At 44.9% G+C, this 16520-nt stretch overlaps 1 protein-coding gene across 3 annotated transcripts in view; it reads left to right on the plus strand.

Moving 5' to 3' along the window:
• Positions 1 to 16520, plus strand: part of SPEF2 (sperm flagellar 2) — a 176564-nt gene that overhangs the window by 97692 nt on the left and 62352 nt on the right. For all 3 annotated transcript variants that reach the window (XM_068251235.1, XM_068251236.1, XM_068251237.1), the window contains exons 16-19: positions 1008 to 1264; positions 5093 to 5150; positions 9350 to 9504; positions 12804 to 12977. In XM_068251235.1, the coding sequence (XP_068107336.1) occupies positions 1008 to 1264; positions 5093 to 5150; positions 9350 to 9504; positions 12804 to 12977 (644 nt within the window). The remainder of the gene's footprint in view (positions 1 to 1007; positions 1265 to 5092; positions 5151 to 9349; positions 9505 to 12803; positions 12978 to 16520) is intronic.

Genomic DNA, 16520 nt, shown 5'->3' on the forward strand with positions numbered 1-16520 from the left:
ATAACAACAACATTAACATACTAGAAACCTAAAGCAAAGCTTCAAACATTAAGCATATCACATTAGGAAGATTTTAAAATAGCTTTTCTGGACTAATTTGCCATTAGCCCAGCAAAGCTTTTTGACATCTTGCTAATGCAATAAAGAGAGCACAAATACTTATGGGTGGTGCCAGCCTCCATCTATTTCTGCATTGTGGACCTGGAGTACGAGGATATTTTAGGCTTGGGCACACCAGTCCCCACTTTTTGTGAGGGCCACTCCACCCCACTATTCTCTAACCCCTCGGCAGCACCCTGTGCAGAGCAATACATTGCAATGGAAATGGGAGGATGACAGGAGGGAAAGGAGGCAAGCCTAGCTGAAAGTCAAATCATTTAAAGCAAATTTGTAATTTTCAAGGGGAAAATAGTTAGCTACTCGACTAAGTAGAGGGAAGCCTCTGAATGATGATGAGTCATACCTTCTTCTCAACCCCACCGCTGCTGGCCAAACAAGCGGCTTCAGCTTACTGTGCAGACGCAGCCATACTCAAATATTCACAGTATGGCGTACACAAAGGGGAGCATGGCCACGTCAACATATCCAACAACCTCTACTCAGATACTGTATGTTCAAAGGATCCCTGCATGACAACAGTGGGGTTGAGGAGAAGATAAGCCTTTGGCTAGTCTACTCTAGGTAAGTAACTCTACTTAGGTAAATATATAACTAAGTAGTGTTACTATATATATATATATACTATATTATAACGATAAATTGCAGAGGTATGTAAATCCAGCATGAGCATACTGCTCTGCTTATCTTAGGTAGCTTTGCCTCCGGGCCGCTATACTTTAAGAGTAGCATTCGACAAGAAAAGTACTTGTGAAGTCTGTTTTGCCATATCTGTGATATGTAGAATGTTATGGTTGAGGAAACGTAATAATTCATCATAATATTTATCTCGTCTATTAAAATCGCACGAAAGGCTGCAGATCTCTATTTATACTGCTTTGTTGTTTCAGCCGAGTCCCACCGAACACTGGTTGGATCTTAGATGGCTTTCCGACGACTTTGGCTCAGGCTAAATTGTTAGAGAAAGCTCTCACGGGATGCGATCCGGACAAAATCTCTCTGAGGAACAAGAGAAATAAGATGTCGACTTTGGTGAAAGATCCGGCTGTTCCTCAGGATCCTCCACCACCTCCTCCAGCTCTCGACTTTGTTGCCATAATAGAAATCTCAGACAATGCAGTATTACAGCGTGCTGCAGGATTATACGGTAAGAATGGAGATGATGGGAAAAATGCGCAGTATAACTTAATTTTCACTAATTAGGCTCACGATGCTTGGTTGATGCTTTATGGCTTGAAATCTTAATAGACAATCCCAGACTTCATCAAACTTTGCAACGGCATTCCTAAGGAGGCGGGCGGAGCTTCACCTGTGACTCGATTACGTTGGATCAGGTAAGTATTTAACCCTGAGACACCTCCCCTTCCCCTGGCTCTGTCACTGGTATATGTGTTTGATGGGAGAGAATTCTCCTCACTCTCTTTATACACCGTTGAACATGAGTCACAGGTACTTCCTTGATAGTAAATGAGCAATAAAAATTGATGGCAGTTTTTAACTTTTGAACCAAAAATTTGGTTGCGGTTAAAGTGAGCCTAAGCTGACCTTGGGCTTGATTCACTAAGACAAATAGCATGCCTTATCAGAGTTAACACACATTATCAGAGTCAACATGCCTTATCAGAGTTAACACACCTTGTCAGAGTAGCACAGCGAGTGCTCCGAACTTATGCCTGCTAATTGGCAATGACGAGAGCTCCACTTGCCCTGCCCTGAGCCCCTGCGAAGTCCAATCACTTTAAAGGACATTATCCCCACACTTTGATTGGCCCAAGATGCTGCCTGTCACTTGACAGGAAACTTGACAGGCAGCCTATTGGGCCAATCAAAGTGCTGGGGAAAATGTCCTTTAAAGTGATTGGACCCACAGGGGCTCAGGGCAGGACGAGTGGATGTACTCAGAGGGAGCGGTACCTGCACTCAGGCAGAAGCGGAGGACCTGCTAAGGCGAACAGGAGCATCTCATTGCAAAGGCTGCAATGGGTAGAAATAAGTTAGACTCCCTATATACACAGCTTTCCAGGGGCGTAGGAATAGGCCCTGCAGCCCCTGCGCCCGCGGGGGGGCCCGGCCCCCCCCTGGGGCCCGCTTGGGGCCGTTTTGTGGGTGCTGGAGGGGTGGCAGCATGAGGGGAAAGCCTTGCCCACAGTCGGCGGGGAGAGGGGTAGTTCCCCCCTCTCCCTCACCTCGGGGCTCTCCCCTCTGTGCTCCCCTCCAGCTCGTAAGTGTCTGTGGGGCTGTGGTGGGCAGCGAGCGGCGGGCAGATACATCCGCTAGAGGGAGAAGTCTCCGATGGAACGCACGGAAGCAGGTATGTATCTGCCCGCCGCTCGCTGCCCACCACAGCCCCACAGACACTTACGAGCTGGAGGGGAGCACAGAGGGGAGAGCCCCGAGGTGAGGGAGAGGGGGGAACTACCCCTCTCCCCGCCGACTGTGGGCAAGGCTTTCCCCTCATGCTGCCACCCCTCCAGCACCCACAAAACTCCGAGCGGGCCCCAGGGGGGAGGGGGGGTGTGGCATATTACGATTTTCAGGTGTCTGCTGCCCACATTGTGATTTTCAGGTGTCTGCTGCCCACATTACGATTTTCTGGTGTCTGCTGCCCACATTGCGATTTTCTGGTCACTGCTGCCCACATTGCGATTTTCTGGTGTCTGCTGCCCACATCATGATTTTCTGGTGTCTGCTGCCCACATTACGATTTTCAGGTGTCTGCTGCCCACATTACGATTTTCAGGTGTCTGCTGCCCTCATTACGATTTTCAGGTGTCTGCTGCCCTCATTACGATTTTCAGGTGTCTGCTGCCCACATTACGATTTTCAGGTGTCTGCTGCCCACATTACGATTTTCAGGTGTCTGCTGCCCACATTGCGATTTTCAGGTGTCTGCTGCCCACATTGCGATTTTCAGGTGTCTGCTGCCCACATTGCGATTTTCTGGTGTCTGCTGCCCACATTACGATTTTCTGGTGTATGCTGCCCACATTAGGATTTTCTGGTGACTGCTGCCCACATTGCGATTTTCTGGTGACTGCTGCCCACATTGCGATTTTCTGGTGACTGCTGCCCACATTAGGATTTTCTGGTGTCTGCTGCCCACATTACGACATTCTGGTGACTGACTGCTGCCCACATTAGGATTTTCTGGTGACTGCTGCCCACATTACGATATTCTGGTGACTGCTGCCCACATTAGGATTTTCTGGTGACTGATGCCCACATTGCAATTTTCTGGTGACTGCTGCCCACATGGCGATTTTCTGGTGACTGCTGCCCACATTGCGATTTTCTGGCCCACATTACGATTTTCTGGTGAACACTGCCCACGTTACGATTGTCTGGTGAATGCTGTCCACGTTACGATTTTCTGGTGAACGCTGCCCACATTACGATTTTCTGCCCCACATTACGATTTTCTGGTGAACACTGCCCAAGTTACGATTGTCTGGTGAATGCTGTCCATGTTACAATTTTCTGGTGAACTCTGCCCACATTACGATTTTCTGTCCCACATTACGATATTCTGGTGAACGCTGCCCACATTACGATTGTCTGGTAAATGCTGCCCACGTTACAATTTTCTGGTGACTGCTGCTCACGTTACTATTTTCTGGTGACTGGTGCCCACATTACGATTTTCTGGTGAACTCTGCCCACATTATGATTTTCTAAAGGCCCACATTACGATTTTCTGGTGAACTCTGCCCACATTACGATTTTCTGGCCCACATTACGATTGTCTGGTAAAATGCTGCCCACTTTACAATTAATTTACAGTGAAACGCTGCCCCATTACGATTATTTGGCACCTATGGGGGGGGGCCCATCCAAATATTCGCAGGGGGGCCCAGTGATTTCTAGTTACGCCCCTGCAGCTTTCCATTTTGTTTCAGTGTGTTTGTCAATTCATATCTGCTTTAAAGCAGGATTGTCACCATAAAAATCAAATATATCCACAGTACAGGATAAGAATAGCATCCGATTGGATTAGAAGAGACTTGCAGGTTGTGGTCAAATTAATCAAATTACTGCAGGTAAATAAAGTAAATTTCAGAGGAAAGTAAAGAAATAAATGCACTTAAATCCAGTCATGGAGCATTTTTGGCATAGCAAACTGTATTAGTTTTACATGTTTGCTCTATTTTGTTGTATATATCCACAGGTTCACTTTAAAATGGAATTGTCACCATAAAAATCAAATTTCACCAGCAACTGGTCTGAGTGTATTAAGTGATAAATATGCTAATCCTACATTCAAAACTTTCAAAACTTTTTCTTCTGTTATGGTTTGGAGTTATCACATACCTTAGGAGCACTGGCTCTTTAATTGCCATTGCCATTGGCTGGCAAAACAGTTACATGCTAGGGGGGGGGGGGGGGGTCTTTTTATCTATAATATATTCCTCCTCTTCCCTTTATTTCCCCCTCCTACTAATGACTTAAGACAGTGCACTTCCTAGTATAGACCTCAGTGGGAGTGTCTGAAGACTCTTGGAGGAGGGCGGGTAACGAATACACAATTAGCAAGAAGAGAAAAAAGAGTAAGGGAGGAAATTATGTCAGGATTAGCTTCATTCAAAGGTAACCAAGATGGAAACTGTCTACAATAGGATTTTCTGCTTTTCCTTTATAAAATTCACAGGAATCATAACATGGACAGTGCAATACATCTTTTATGTAAGTAGAACTAGTATGTATCTACTTATATAGGTGTTTTTTATTTCTAGGTTAGCATGGGTGTCACTTGTTCTTTAAGATTTAATTTTTCACGAGGTTTCTGCTTACACTAGTTGTGCTTGGTGTATTGCTGGAGCAGGTATCATGTGGTTTCACATCAACAATGTGGGACTACAGGGCTCAACACACCATTCCACCCTAATACCTCTAGATCTTTGACAGCTAGAAAGTCATTTTTTATGTTTTTTTTTTATCCAAAATATGTGGCTATTTACATGTAATAATCTCTCTACAGGTCGAGGAGAAACAACAGTGGAAGAACAAGACCAGACATTGAACCAAATCCAACACAGGTTGATACAGCATCACTTTTTACTTTTATAGAGAGGGGTGGCTATGAATATAATATGACATGCAAATACGTTCAGTTCCAACCTATGTAGATCTAGAAATGCTGTTTGCTGGTCACCAAGTGTTGATGGTCCATTCTTACCACCAACAATATGACCCGACTTGTCCCTGCTACACCGCCAGTCACGCCCTTCTCACACGTAGATGGGCATAACAAAGAATTAATTATAAAAAGGGTAGAATTTCTTAATTCAAACCACACTGTCGTGCTATATTCAGTAGACAGAATTTAGGGTCCAGTACAATTGAGCATCCCTTTTCATCCTGGAGAAACTTTACAACTTGTTGCCAGTAGTTGTAATCTTCTGGGCAGGGGTGCAGCATGGACCGCAGCTTGGTTAAGTTGCACTGCTATTCCTCTCTGTGTATCAAACTCCTGGGGAGGGCCAGATCATGTGGTAGAAGGTACCCTGGGAAATAGCACATTTGGGGCACAGAGGGGAATATCTTTGCCAAAACTTGAACAGTCGGACAGGGGTGAAATAAGCCCTGTGAAGGACATAGAGGCTAAGCAATCTGTCAGGAACATGGGGTGAAATTTTAGAAGCATTTTCAAAAAGAGCCTCCTCCCCATCTTCATCGGAGAGCTTCCCAAGGTCCTGCCCAGCAGCTCTTTCTGATCAGTTTAGCCAGCAGTAAGCCCCCTAGGGGATGCAGCATCAACCAGCAGAGTCGGAGCAGTGTGGAGTGTTGCAGCATTTCCAAAGACTGATGGACGCTATCCTGTAGAGCAGTATACTGTACTGTAACTGTTCAGCCCACTTATCAGGCCCCAGCACAGTGGGAGCAGTGAGGAGAGCACTTAGAGGACCCCGGATACTGACCATCAGAGTTTCTGCCTAGCCGCAATTCAAAAGCTGGGGCCCAAAGTAGTTTATTGATTCTGATAAACTTTTTTGATAAAGTTTATGATTCTTGCATGACGCACTAGCGCAGACAGCAACATATTTGAAAAAAAAAAGCTATGGAGACTTTCTTGCCCAGAGGTGAAGTGGCAGAGCGAGACAGGTAAAAAAAAGGCACCGGACGTTTGGGCGCCGCTGGGCATCGCCATAGACTGTAATGTGAATTACGGCTATAGCGGCCCTAAGATAGTAATTTGGGTGCCGGCAACAGACGGAATCCAAATTGCCCCAAAAAACAGTGCAATTCAGCCTCCAGCATCTTACCCCTGAGTCCATGGCGGCCTGGAGGGGGAATAGTAATCTACACTGTCTGGAAATTTGCAATAGCAAGAGTGAGCCGGGTTTTTTTGGCTTCACCCTGTTCTCAAATTTCCCAGCGCCCTTTTTACATGTATAGTTGGCAGAGCCCTGGGGGGTGCCTTGAGACACAGACTAGGAGCCCAGAAATCGCTGGACAAGAAGCAGCAACTGGGGATTTGTGCCGGGTGGTTGAGTTCTGGATAAGTGGGACTCTACTGTAATAAGATGAAGACAAGGCATATACCGTGTTTCCCCTAAAGTAAGACATCCCCTGAGATTAAGCCCTAGCAGGAATTTTTTGCATGATTGAAATATAAGACCTCCCCTGAATTTAAGCCCTAGCAGCAGCCCACATGACACCAGCAAGTCATGCTCAATACAAAGCCTGGATACAGGAGAGCAGCAGTATAATGTGAGTTCTACAGTCCTGTATATGTGTCAGGCAATTTGTGTTTTTGTTGGAGCCAGCCCTCCTGATCTTCCGTGATAAGCATCAGCAGCACTTCACCTCTTCACCTTTTCCCAGGACATGCAGCTTATCCTATCATAGCTCTGGGGAGCCTGCAAGAAATAGACTCTCACGGTGGGCATACACGGTTACTTTTTCCGCTTGATTGATTTTGCCGCTCGATTCTTTTATCTTTTTCTTATCCTTTTCCATTCACTTCTATCAGAAATCGAGCGGCAAAACGATCGAACGGGAGATCAAACATGTCGGAAATTATCTATCTAACCATCTAATCACCTCAAAAATGAACCGTGTATTCCCAGCATTACCCACATGATCAGCAGAATCAATTTCTTGTAAGTTAGAACCAATATCTGCAAACCACAAGCTCTGTGCATGCTGCTTGTGTTTCAGCATGGGATGCAGTATATACATTTTGTATAGGAAAACTGTCAGTGTTTCCCCTAAAAATAATATATCCTCTGAAAATAAGCCCTAGCACATCTTTTAGAGCAAAAATTAGTATAAGACAGTGTCTTATTTTCGAGTAAACATGGTAGGGTAATCATCTTTACTTGTCATAAAGCTTTGCTTTATGGACTCCTTCTCACCCTATACTGCTGTGACCGAAAACGGCTATTTAGCCGCACAATGAAATGGACGCCCCGTATCAACCTATTGTAACTTCCATACCGTTATGATCCACATTACAAATCGGCGCCGTATCGGTTTTGATAACGGCTATGATTAGGTCCATTAAACCGTTATTGATATTATAAATGTATATACAATACTAGAGACTAAATTCATAAACTTCATAATATATACTACGTACTACACTATGTATATTGCATACATTTATTTATAGATTTAAATATAGCCGCTAATCGGCACTTCTACCACAATAAGGAATTAACAATTAATTTAGAGCCGCTACTACTATCAATTACATTAACATCACTATTTACAATTACCTCCCGCTGATTGGATAAAGTGTAGAGAAACCGAGAGCCCAATATAGTGTAGTATGTTAAGCATAAATGAAGTAAAGGTTATCGTGAGAAAATTATACTCACAAACATGGGTTACCACACAGGCAACCACTGTATAGGCAGGTGAGGAGATTAGACCTGTCCTCACTCAGGGATAAGAAGTCGCTCTCTGTAGATGCGAAAGGGGGTAGATCACCCCTCCACCAGGGGTGGACACGGTATAGCAGTAGGAGAACAGAGGCGCCAGCAGGATAAAAGTGGATAAAAACTTTAAAATTTGCTGGGAGGAAGTGGTGGACTTACCTCCATAAAGCAGACACGAAAGACTGTCTGAATAGTAGTCACATTTATTAATTAGTACCCCAAAACAGTGCAACGCGTTTTGCAGGCCCAGCCCGCTTCATCAGGCAATAAAAATGGGGACAAGACAGAATTTCAGCAATAGCAGGTGTAGCGCCTCAGTTGCTACACCTGCTATTGCTGAAATTCTGTCTTGTCCCCATTTTTATTGCCTGATGAAGCGGGCTGGGCCTGCGAAACGCGTTGCACTGTTTTGGGGTACTAATTAATAAATGTGACTACTATTCAGACAGTCTTTCGTGTCTGCTTTATGGAGGTAAGTCCACCACTTCCTCCCAGCAAATTTTAAAGTTTTTATCCACTTTTATCCTGCTGGCGCCTCTGTTCTCCTACTGCTATCCCGCTGATTGGAGCTGGTTAATAGCCGTACAGTACATTTCTAGCATATTTTAACGTTATAGTTCCCAATCAGCGGGAGGTAATTACTACGGGCTGGAGGAGGAGGCGGGGCGGCGGAGCGGCACTAACACACAGGCAGAGGTTAAGGTGGCGGGGGAGCGGCACTAACACACAGGCAGAGGTCAACATTGTCAATAAAAAACGTTACCGTTAGCGTAAGAAAATATGGAGGAAATGGACGAGTGTGTTGCCGCAAAGCTCATGTCTAACGGCAACCTTCAATGTTTCATAGCCGGTTGATAGCCGTATATTAAAAAGTAAAATATACGGCTATCAACTGGCTATGAACCATTGAAGGTTGCCGTTAGACATGAGCTTTGCGGCAACACACGCGTCCATTTCTAACCGCGGCCAATTTTCTTGTACCGTGCTGTGACTTACCAAAGCCTTTTGCTTCCTGATATGTATCCTTTATAATTTATGCACCTTTTATAATTTGGCAGTTTTATTAGTCTTTGTTATTAGTAATGTGTCCAGGCAGCACACAACACAGCCTCTCCTTCTGATGGTTCTTGTATATAAGCTGTGTTTTCTAACATTTTATCAGCATACAGGAACAAAGTCTGAAGAAGGCTTATTAGCCAAAAGCTTACTCTTTGTCTTTTATGTTAGCCAGTAAATGGTATCCTGTTTCAAATCGTCTTGCTTGTTCTGCTCTGAGAAGCAAGACGTTATTTTAGCATCTGTCATGAATGGACATTTGCACTCATCTGTATGCAATGTTATTCATTTTTTAGGATTACAGGTTTCCTTGACAACTGGGAAAAATTGGAGGGTTGGTTTTCACAGCAGAATATCTTAGTCAAAATAGATGGAGAAGTGGAGGAAGACCCTTTGCACAAGAAAATGGAGGATGTGTTTTTAACAGCTATCTACAATAAGCAAAATAAAGGTAAATGTCAGATGTGAAATGTCCATCTGTTGTCAATGTCAAATGCCTCTTTTTGGTGGGTATAAAGCTCCAAATATTAATTTCACCAAGGTTCTTCCAAAATCCCAACTCTAACTCGGTACAGAATTCTGCTACAGTGGTGTGAGACTTGATCTTAAAAGACAACTGAAGTGAGAGGAATATGGTGGCTGCCATATTTATTTCCTTTTAAACAATACCAGTTCCCTGGCTGTCCTGTTGATCCTCTGCCTCTAAAACTTTTAGCCATAGACTCCAAACAAGCGTGCCTATCAGATGTTTCTTACTGAACTTTGACTGGATTTGCCTGTTTAAGGTGTGAAAAATCAGCAGGATGCCAGGCAACTGGTATTGTTTGTTTAAATGAAAATATGGCAACCTTCCTATCCCTCTTACTTCAGGTGTCCTTTAAAGCAGAGAAAGAGTGTTCTGTCCACCTCCCCTCCCCCCCCCCCCTCGTTCCATTGTGCACCATGCTGCCTCTAAACACCACTCCCTCCCACCCCAAGGGTACGGGCTACTTGGCTGTGGCCAAGAAATGTGGGTGAGTTGGTGGCCAGAACTGTTACTCCAGTGTTGCGTCCCCTAAAAGTGACAGCTCCTGCATGCGTACAGTAGCACAGACCCGATCAAGCTCTGCTTTTTCACTCTGGCAAAGGAGATTGGGGGAAGCCTCTGGATCCTCCAGAGGCTTTCCTCTCTCGAGGTAAGGGGTTTATATGAAAAGGGCACCTGTAAAAAAGGGCGCCTGGTGGAGCCCATATATACCAACTTCGGCTACAAAAAAAGGCGCCTGGTGTAGCCCATATAAAAACTTCGGCTACAAAAAAAAAGGGCGACTGGTGTAGCCCATATAAAAACTTCAGCTACGAAAAAAAAGGGCGCCTGGTGTAGCCCATATAAAACCTTTAGCTACAAAAAAAAAGGGACGCCTGGTGTAGCCCATATAAAAACTTCGGCTACAAAAAAAAGGCGCCTGGTGTAGCCCATATAAAAACTTCAGCTACAAAAAAGGCGCCTGGTGTAGCCCATATAAAAACTTCAGCTACAAAAAAAGGCGCCTGGTGTAGCCCATATAAAAACTTCGGCTACAAAAAAAGGCGCCTGGTGTAGCCCATATAAAAACTTCGGCTACAAAAAAAAAGGGCGCCTGGTGTAGCCCATATAAAAACTTCAGCTACAAAAAAAAGGGGGCGCCTGGTGTAGCCCATATAAAAACTTCAGCTACAAAAAAAAGGGGGCGCCTGGTGTAGCCCATATAAAAACTTCGGCTACAAAAAAAGGCGCCTGGTGTAGCCCATATAAAAACTTCAGCTACAAAAAAAGGCACCTGGTGTAGCCCATATAAAAACTTCGGCTACAAAAAAACTCCGGGATGTCTTAATTACTATTCCCCCTCCAGGCCGCCATGGATAGTGGGGGAATGAAATAATTCGGCTTCCAGCACTTGTAGCCCATATAAAAACTTCGGCTAGAAGAAAAACTCTGGGATGTGTTAATTACTATTTCCCCTCCAGGCCGCCATGGATAGTGGGGGAATGAAATAATTCGGCTTCCAGCGCTTGTAGCCCATATAAAAACTTCGGCTACAAAAATACTCCGGGATGTGTTAATTACTATTAGAGATGTCGCGAACCTCCGATTTTCGGTTCGCGAACCTTCGCGGAAGGTTTGGTTCGCCGAAAAGTTTGCGAACCGCAATAGACTTCAATGGGGATGCGAACTTTGAAAAATAGAAAAAATTATGCTGGCCACAAAAGTGATGGAAAAGATGTTTCAAGGGGTCTAACACCTGGAGGGGGGCATGGCGGAGTGGGATACATGCCCAAAGTCCCGGGGAAAAATCTGGATGTGACGCAAAGCAGCGTTTTAAGGGCAGAAATGACATTAAATGCTAAATTGCAGGCCTAAAGTGCTTAAAAACATCTTGCATGTGTATACATCAATCAGGGAATGTAATTAGAGTTCTGCTTCACACTGACGCACCAAACTCACTGTGTAACGCACCGCAAACAGCTGTTTGCGTAGTGACGGCCATGCTGGACTGGTGCGCACCATGGCGAGAGTGTAGGCCGTGGCGGTTTTCAAGCCCATATGGTCGCCGGGCTGTGGTAGCTCAATGATAGAACAACAGTGTAGGTAGGCATAGGTAGGTGTCCCAGTAGTTAGCTAGGCATAGGTAGGAGACCCAGTATAGGTAAGTAGGCAGGCATAGGTAGGTCCCCTAGTATAGGTAGGTAGGTAGGTGTCCCCGTATAGGTAAGTAGGTGCCCCAGTAGTTAGAGCGCTTGTAGCCCATATAAAAACTTAGGCTACAATAAAGGCGCCTGGTGTAGCCCATATAAAAACTTCGGCTACAAAAAAAGGCAATAATATGGGCTACAAAGGTGCACCCTACTGTAGCCGAAAACCTTGTAGCTGAAAAAAATATGGGCTACAAAGGGGCGCCCTACTGTAGCCGAAAACCTTGTAGCCGAAAAAATATGGGCTACAAAGGGGAGCCCGCTTGTAGCCCATATCAAAACTCGGGCACTCTTTTCTACACCTTGTAGCCCATATTTCCAGAAATGACATTGATGTCTATGGCGGCACCCTTTTCATATAGGCAGCTCAGGCGCCCTTTTCAACCGATACCGAGGTAAATATTCTGGGTTTTTTCAATTACTTTAAAGTAATCCTGCATGGCTGCATCATGCATCAAGAGGGATGTTGCCAGGCTCTCTTGCTAATACTGTGTCTCTAATGCTACATACACTACTGGCCTCGTGAAGCAGGTAGTTGGATCCAGTGACGTCTCCTTGACGACGTGCGCTCCGCCGATCCATCTTTTGGCCGGCAGGTATGCATACACATCGGACTCAATGAGACTTCAAGCAATCGCGGTACTTTGTGCGGGAGTCGTCAAGGATCTACCCGATCCGAACTGCCGTGTCCGTCACGTAACGATGCAGGATCACTGCGGGGGGGTGGGCAACGTTGTTTAACATGCTTATGTTATGTTAAACGATGTTGCCTGATGTATCGCATGTTATCACATTGACTCAGTTCTGGTGCTATATATGACACAGATTCATCCAAACACATTTTCTCCTTCTATTGTTTTTCATGTTGTGGTACATTGTAAGATTCAAGTTGCTGATTAACCAATACTGTATACGGTCTTTCTGATTGCCCGACGAATTTATGTATGTTTGGTATTCAATAAAATTTTGTTCTGATAAAAAAATATGTAAACTATGCAACACTGTGCAGTGTGATAATTAATTTCTCTTAACCCACAGATAAAGAAGCTGAGAAGAAGAAGGAAGAGATTCCACCACCACCAGTGACACCACCAGCTCCATCTCCATCTCCACCACCTCCTCCACCAGAAACCACCAATGAGCAACGTCTTCCAACCCCCGAGAAAAAGGCATCAGCCAAGAAAGGAAAAGGGAAATCCAAGTCACCCAAAGGTCTTGTGACTTCTCTTTCTTCCTAATTGAAGATATTTTTTTTTTCTTCAAAACTTCAGTTTTAGCATTAACGCTGCCCTGGTGCTGCTGCTGTTTACTGATGGTGAAGTTCTGCATTCTTAACTTGTTTTACATGCCATGTTCCACAACGGTAAACGGGAGTATGCTACACACAACCAAACTTCTTACAAACTGGCTTTCTTCTTCAAAATCAGAAAATATTCTCCTTTTCCTATTAATTCCTGAAGTTCTAAAAACCTTTTATAACAATTCGCTCCTCCATATTGGCTTCTCCACTCTGCTTTACTTCACATTGACCCCCGATAATCTTCAGAAATTGGCAACATTATGAAGCTTTACTTTCTTATATCGTTGACCTGACGTCCTATGTCATCTTGTTTAACTCCAGACTAAAATATTCTCTACTTCACCTCTGTATTAGCTCATCTTGTGAATGTGTGTACATAAGACTTCTCTTGTATTGCGGCTATTGTTGTACAAAACTTCTGCTCACCAAATGACTTTCTCCGAGAACTGTTCTTCTTCATAAGACTTGCGTTCTTGGAAAGGTCTATATCTTCTACCTTTGAAACCGTCTCAGTCTTTTCTGTCTTCCTTCTTCTTTGTATTACCTGTGTTTCCTCGAAAATAAGACACTGTCTTATACTAATTTTTGCTCCAAAAGATGTGCTAGGGCTTATTTTCAGAGGATATATTATTTTTAGGGGAAACACTGACAGTTTTCCTATACAAAATGTATATACTGCATGCCATGCTGAAACACAAGCAGCATACACAGAGCCTGTGGCTTGCAGATATTGGCTCTCACAAGAAATTATTACAAGAAATTGATTCTGCTGATCATGTGGGTAATTCTGGGAATACACGGTTCGTTTTTGAGGTGATTAGATGGTTAGATAGATAATTTCTGACATGCCCGATCTCCCGTTCGATCGTTTTGCCGCTCGATTCCTGATAGAAGTGAATGGAAAAAGATAAGAAAAACAAGTGGAAGATCGAGAAAAAATCGAGCAGAGAATCGAGCGGCAAAATTGAACATGTGGAAAAAAATGAACCATGTATGCCCACCATAAAGGCTCGTACACACGTCATACTGAAGCCAACGATGGGTCCGTTGATAAGGCTGTTTCTGGGCGATCCTTATCAGTCCACCGACAGACTGTACACACGCTGTACTGTCTGCTGAAAACCCGCCCAGCGGGAGGTGCCGACGGACCCGTTGTTGGCTTCAGTATGACGTGTGTACGAGGCTTTAGAGTCTATTTCTTGCAAACAAAGAACTCTGTCAGGCTCCCCAGAACTACAATAGGATAAGCTGTGTGTCCTGGGAAAAGGTGAAGTGCTGCTGATGGTTATCACGACAGATCAGGAGGGCTGGCTCCAACAAAAACACAAATTGCTTGACACATATACAGGACTGTAGAACTCACATTATACTGCTGCTCTCCTGTATCCAGGCTTTGTATTGAGCGGGACTTGCTGGTGTCATGTGGGCTGCTGCTAGGGCTTAAATTCAGGTGATGTCTTATATTTTAATCATGCTAGGAATTCCTGCTAGGGCTTATTCTCAGGGGATGTCTTACTTTAGGGGAAACACGGTATTATCTTTATAACTGTCGTAATCATTAAACTTTCTGCTCTTCATTTTAGTTGGAATGTGTATATCGACATATGCTATTTGTACAGAGCCAATATTTCTGGATCTTTTAAATAAATACCAGTGATAATGTAGTATTCACAGAGTCTATGAGGACAGTGCTGTCCAACTTCATGGGCAGGGGGTGTGTCTAGCAAGAGGGGGCAGAACATCAATGTCTTGGCTTTGGGGCAGAGCCAAGCACAAACAAGAGGTGGGCCTGCCAGAGGAGGGGGGTTGGTACAAAAAATAGTCTGGGCAAGCGGGTATGGCCCGGGGGCCACATCCAGTCCGTGGGCTGCCAGTTGGACAGCCCTGTATTAGAAGATTGAATGCCTATGCTGAGCGTGTGGAATATCTGAAGGTGTAGCAGCAGAGGAGTAGCTATGGGTGGGCAAGGGTGGACATATGTCCCCGGGCGCAGCACTGTGAGGGCGCTCAGCATGGCCGTTGCACCCCCATGTGCATGAAAGGTGGCTTGCTGGGTGCCCAAAGTGCCCCTGCTTCTCTCCCTCCCTCTGCAGAGGAGCACAGAAGCGTTAGCAGCAGAAAAAGGTTATTTAAAAGGGGGCACATCTGGCTATCTAAATGGGGGAACGGGGGCACATCTGGCTTTCTGAAAGAGTAATGGGGTACATATAGCTTTTTGACTCCACCCATGACTACGACCACATTCTGGCCACACCCATTTTGTCCAGGGGGGTGGGTGCAAAAACTGTCTTTGTCCCCAGGCGCTGAAAACCCTAGCTACGCCTCTGTGTAGCAGTATTCACAGCAGCTACTACAGAGCCCATAAGCTTGAGGGGTTCCTAGTTTATTCACAGCTCCATGTAGTATGTGGCCCAAGGAATATTTAATAATCTGAACACTGAAGTACATTGGGTCTTGGAGCTAGGCAGTTCGGTGAAGGGCGAGGCTCTCCCTGCTGCCGATAAAGTCCCTGGCAGTGTTGAATACTATTCCCCCTCTGATTTGCCACAACTCAGAGGGAGATGTAATGTGGGGTCTGGCAGGTGCCAGAGCCCCGAATTACCGCTACGCAGGGAGCGCATCATACCATTGCCGCCATGACGGCACCCAGCGTCGGACGCCGAAGTAACCTGCTTTGTGAACATTGTATAGTTAAGCGCTTATACTACATGGAAGTGGTAAAATTGGCCATTCAAAATTGAATGCGTGTACGCGCCCTACAGCATCGATTTTCCTGTTCAACTCTTGGCAGATACAATCACGTTTAATCTTCTGAAAATCGATGCCACAAAAACGTCCAGTTGATTCCTGATTGATTTTGGCTTAACATTGATCAGACAGGATGAAAGATTGTGGTCGATCTGTGGCCCGTAACATTTCACTGAATTAAACTGCACAATGCTGCAGTTTGATGGTTATCGAAATGGTGTTGATCGAAATAGATTCCCTACTGAAATCTATTTTAAATAGTTCTGCAGTGTATTGACGGAATCAATTCCAATTAGAGAGGAATCGATTGTTTGGGATCACTGGGCAAATATCTGTGTGTGTATGGCTAGCTTAAAGGTTACCTGTAACATTTAAAAAAGTTAGATACTTACCTGAGTAGAAGGAAGCTGCCTGATGGTCCAGAGGCTTCTCCAGTCTTTCTATGCCTTTTCTGAGCTGGGATCCGGCAAACAATCTTTGACAAGTCAAAGATTGCTCGTGGTCGTGCTTCCCTCCATGTGCGAGTGTGGTTGCAAAGTACAGTACAGCCCATGTCTGCAAAGTAGCGTAGAATCACTCATGCATGACTTTTTTACGTGCCCAAGCGACTCTGTGCTACTGTGCAGACGTGAACCCACTGGTTCCTGCGCAGTGTGGCCATGCTTGTACAGGTAGGGGAGCGCAGCCGCGAAGATAAAGAAGGTACC

The sequence above is a fragment of the Hyperolius riggenbachi genome, chromosome 1 (assembly GCF_040937935.1).
Source record: "Hyperolius riggenbachi isolate aHypRig1 chromosome 1, aHypRig1.pri, whole genome shotgun sequence".
Classification (NCBI taxonomy): Eukaryota; Metazoa; Chordata; class Amphibia; order Anura; family Hyperoliidae; genus Hyperolius; species Hyperolius riggenbachi.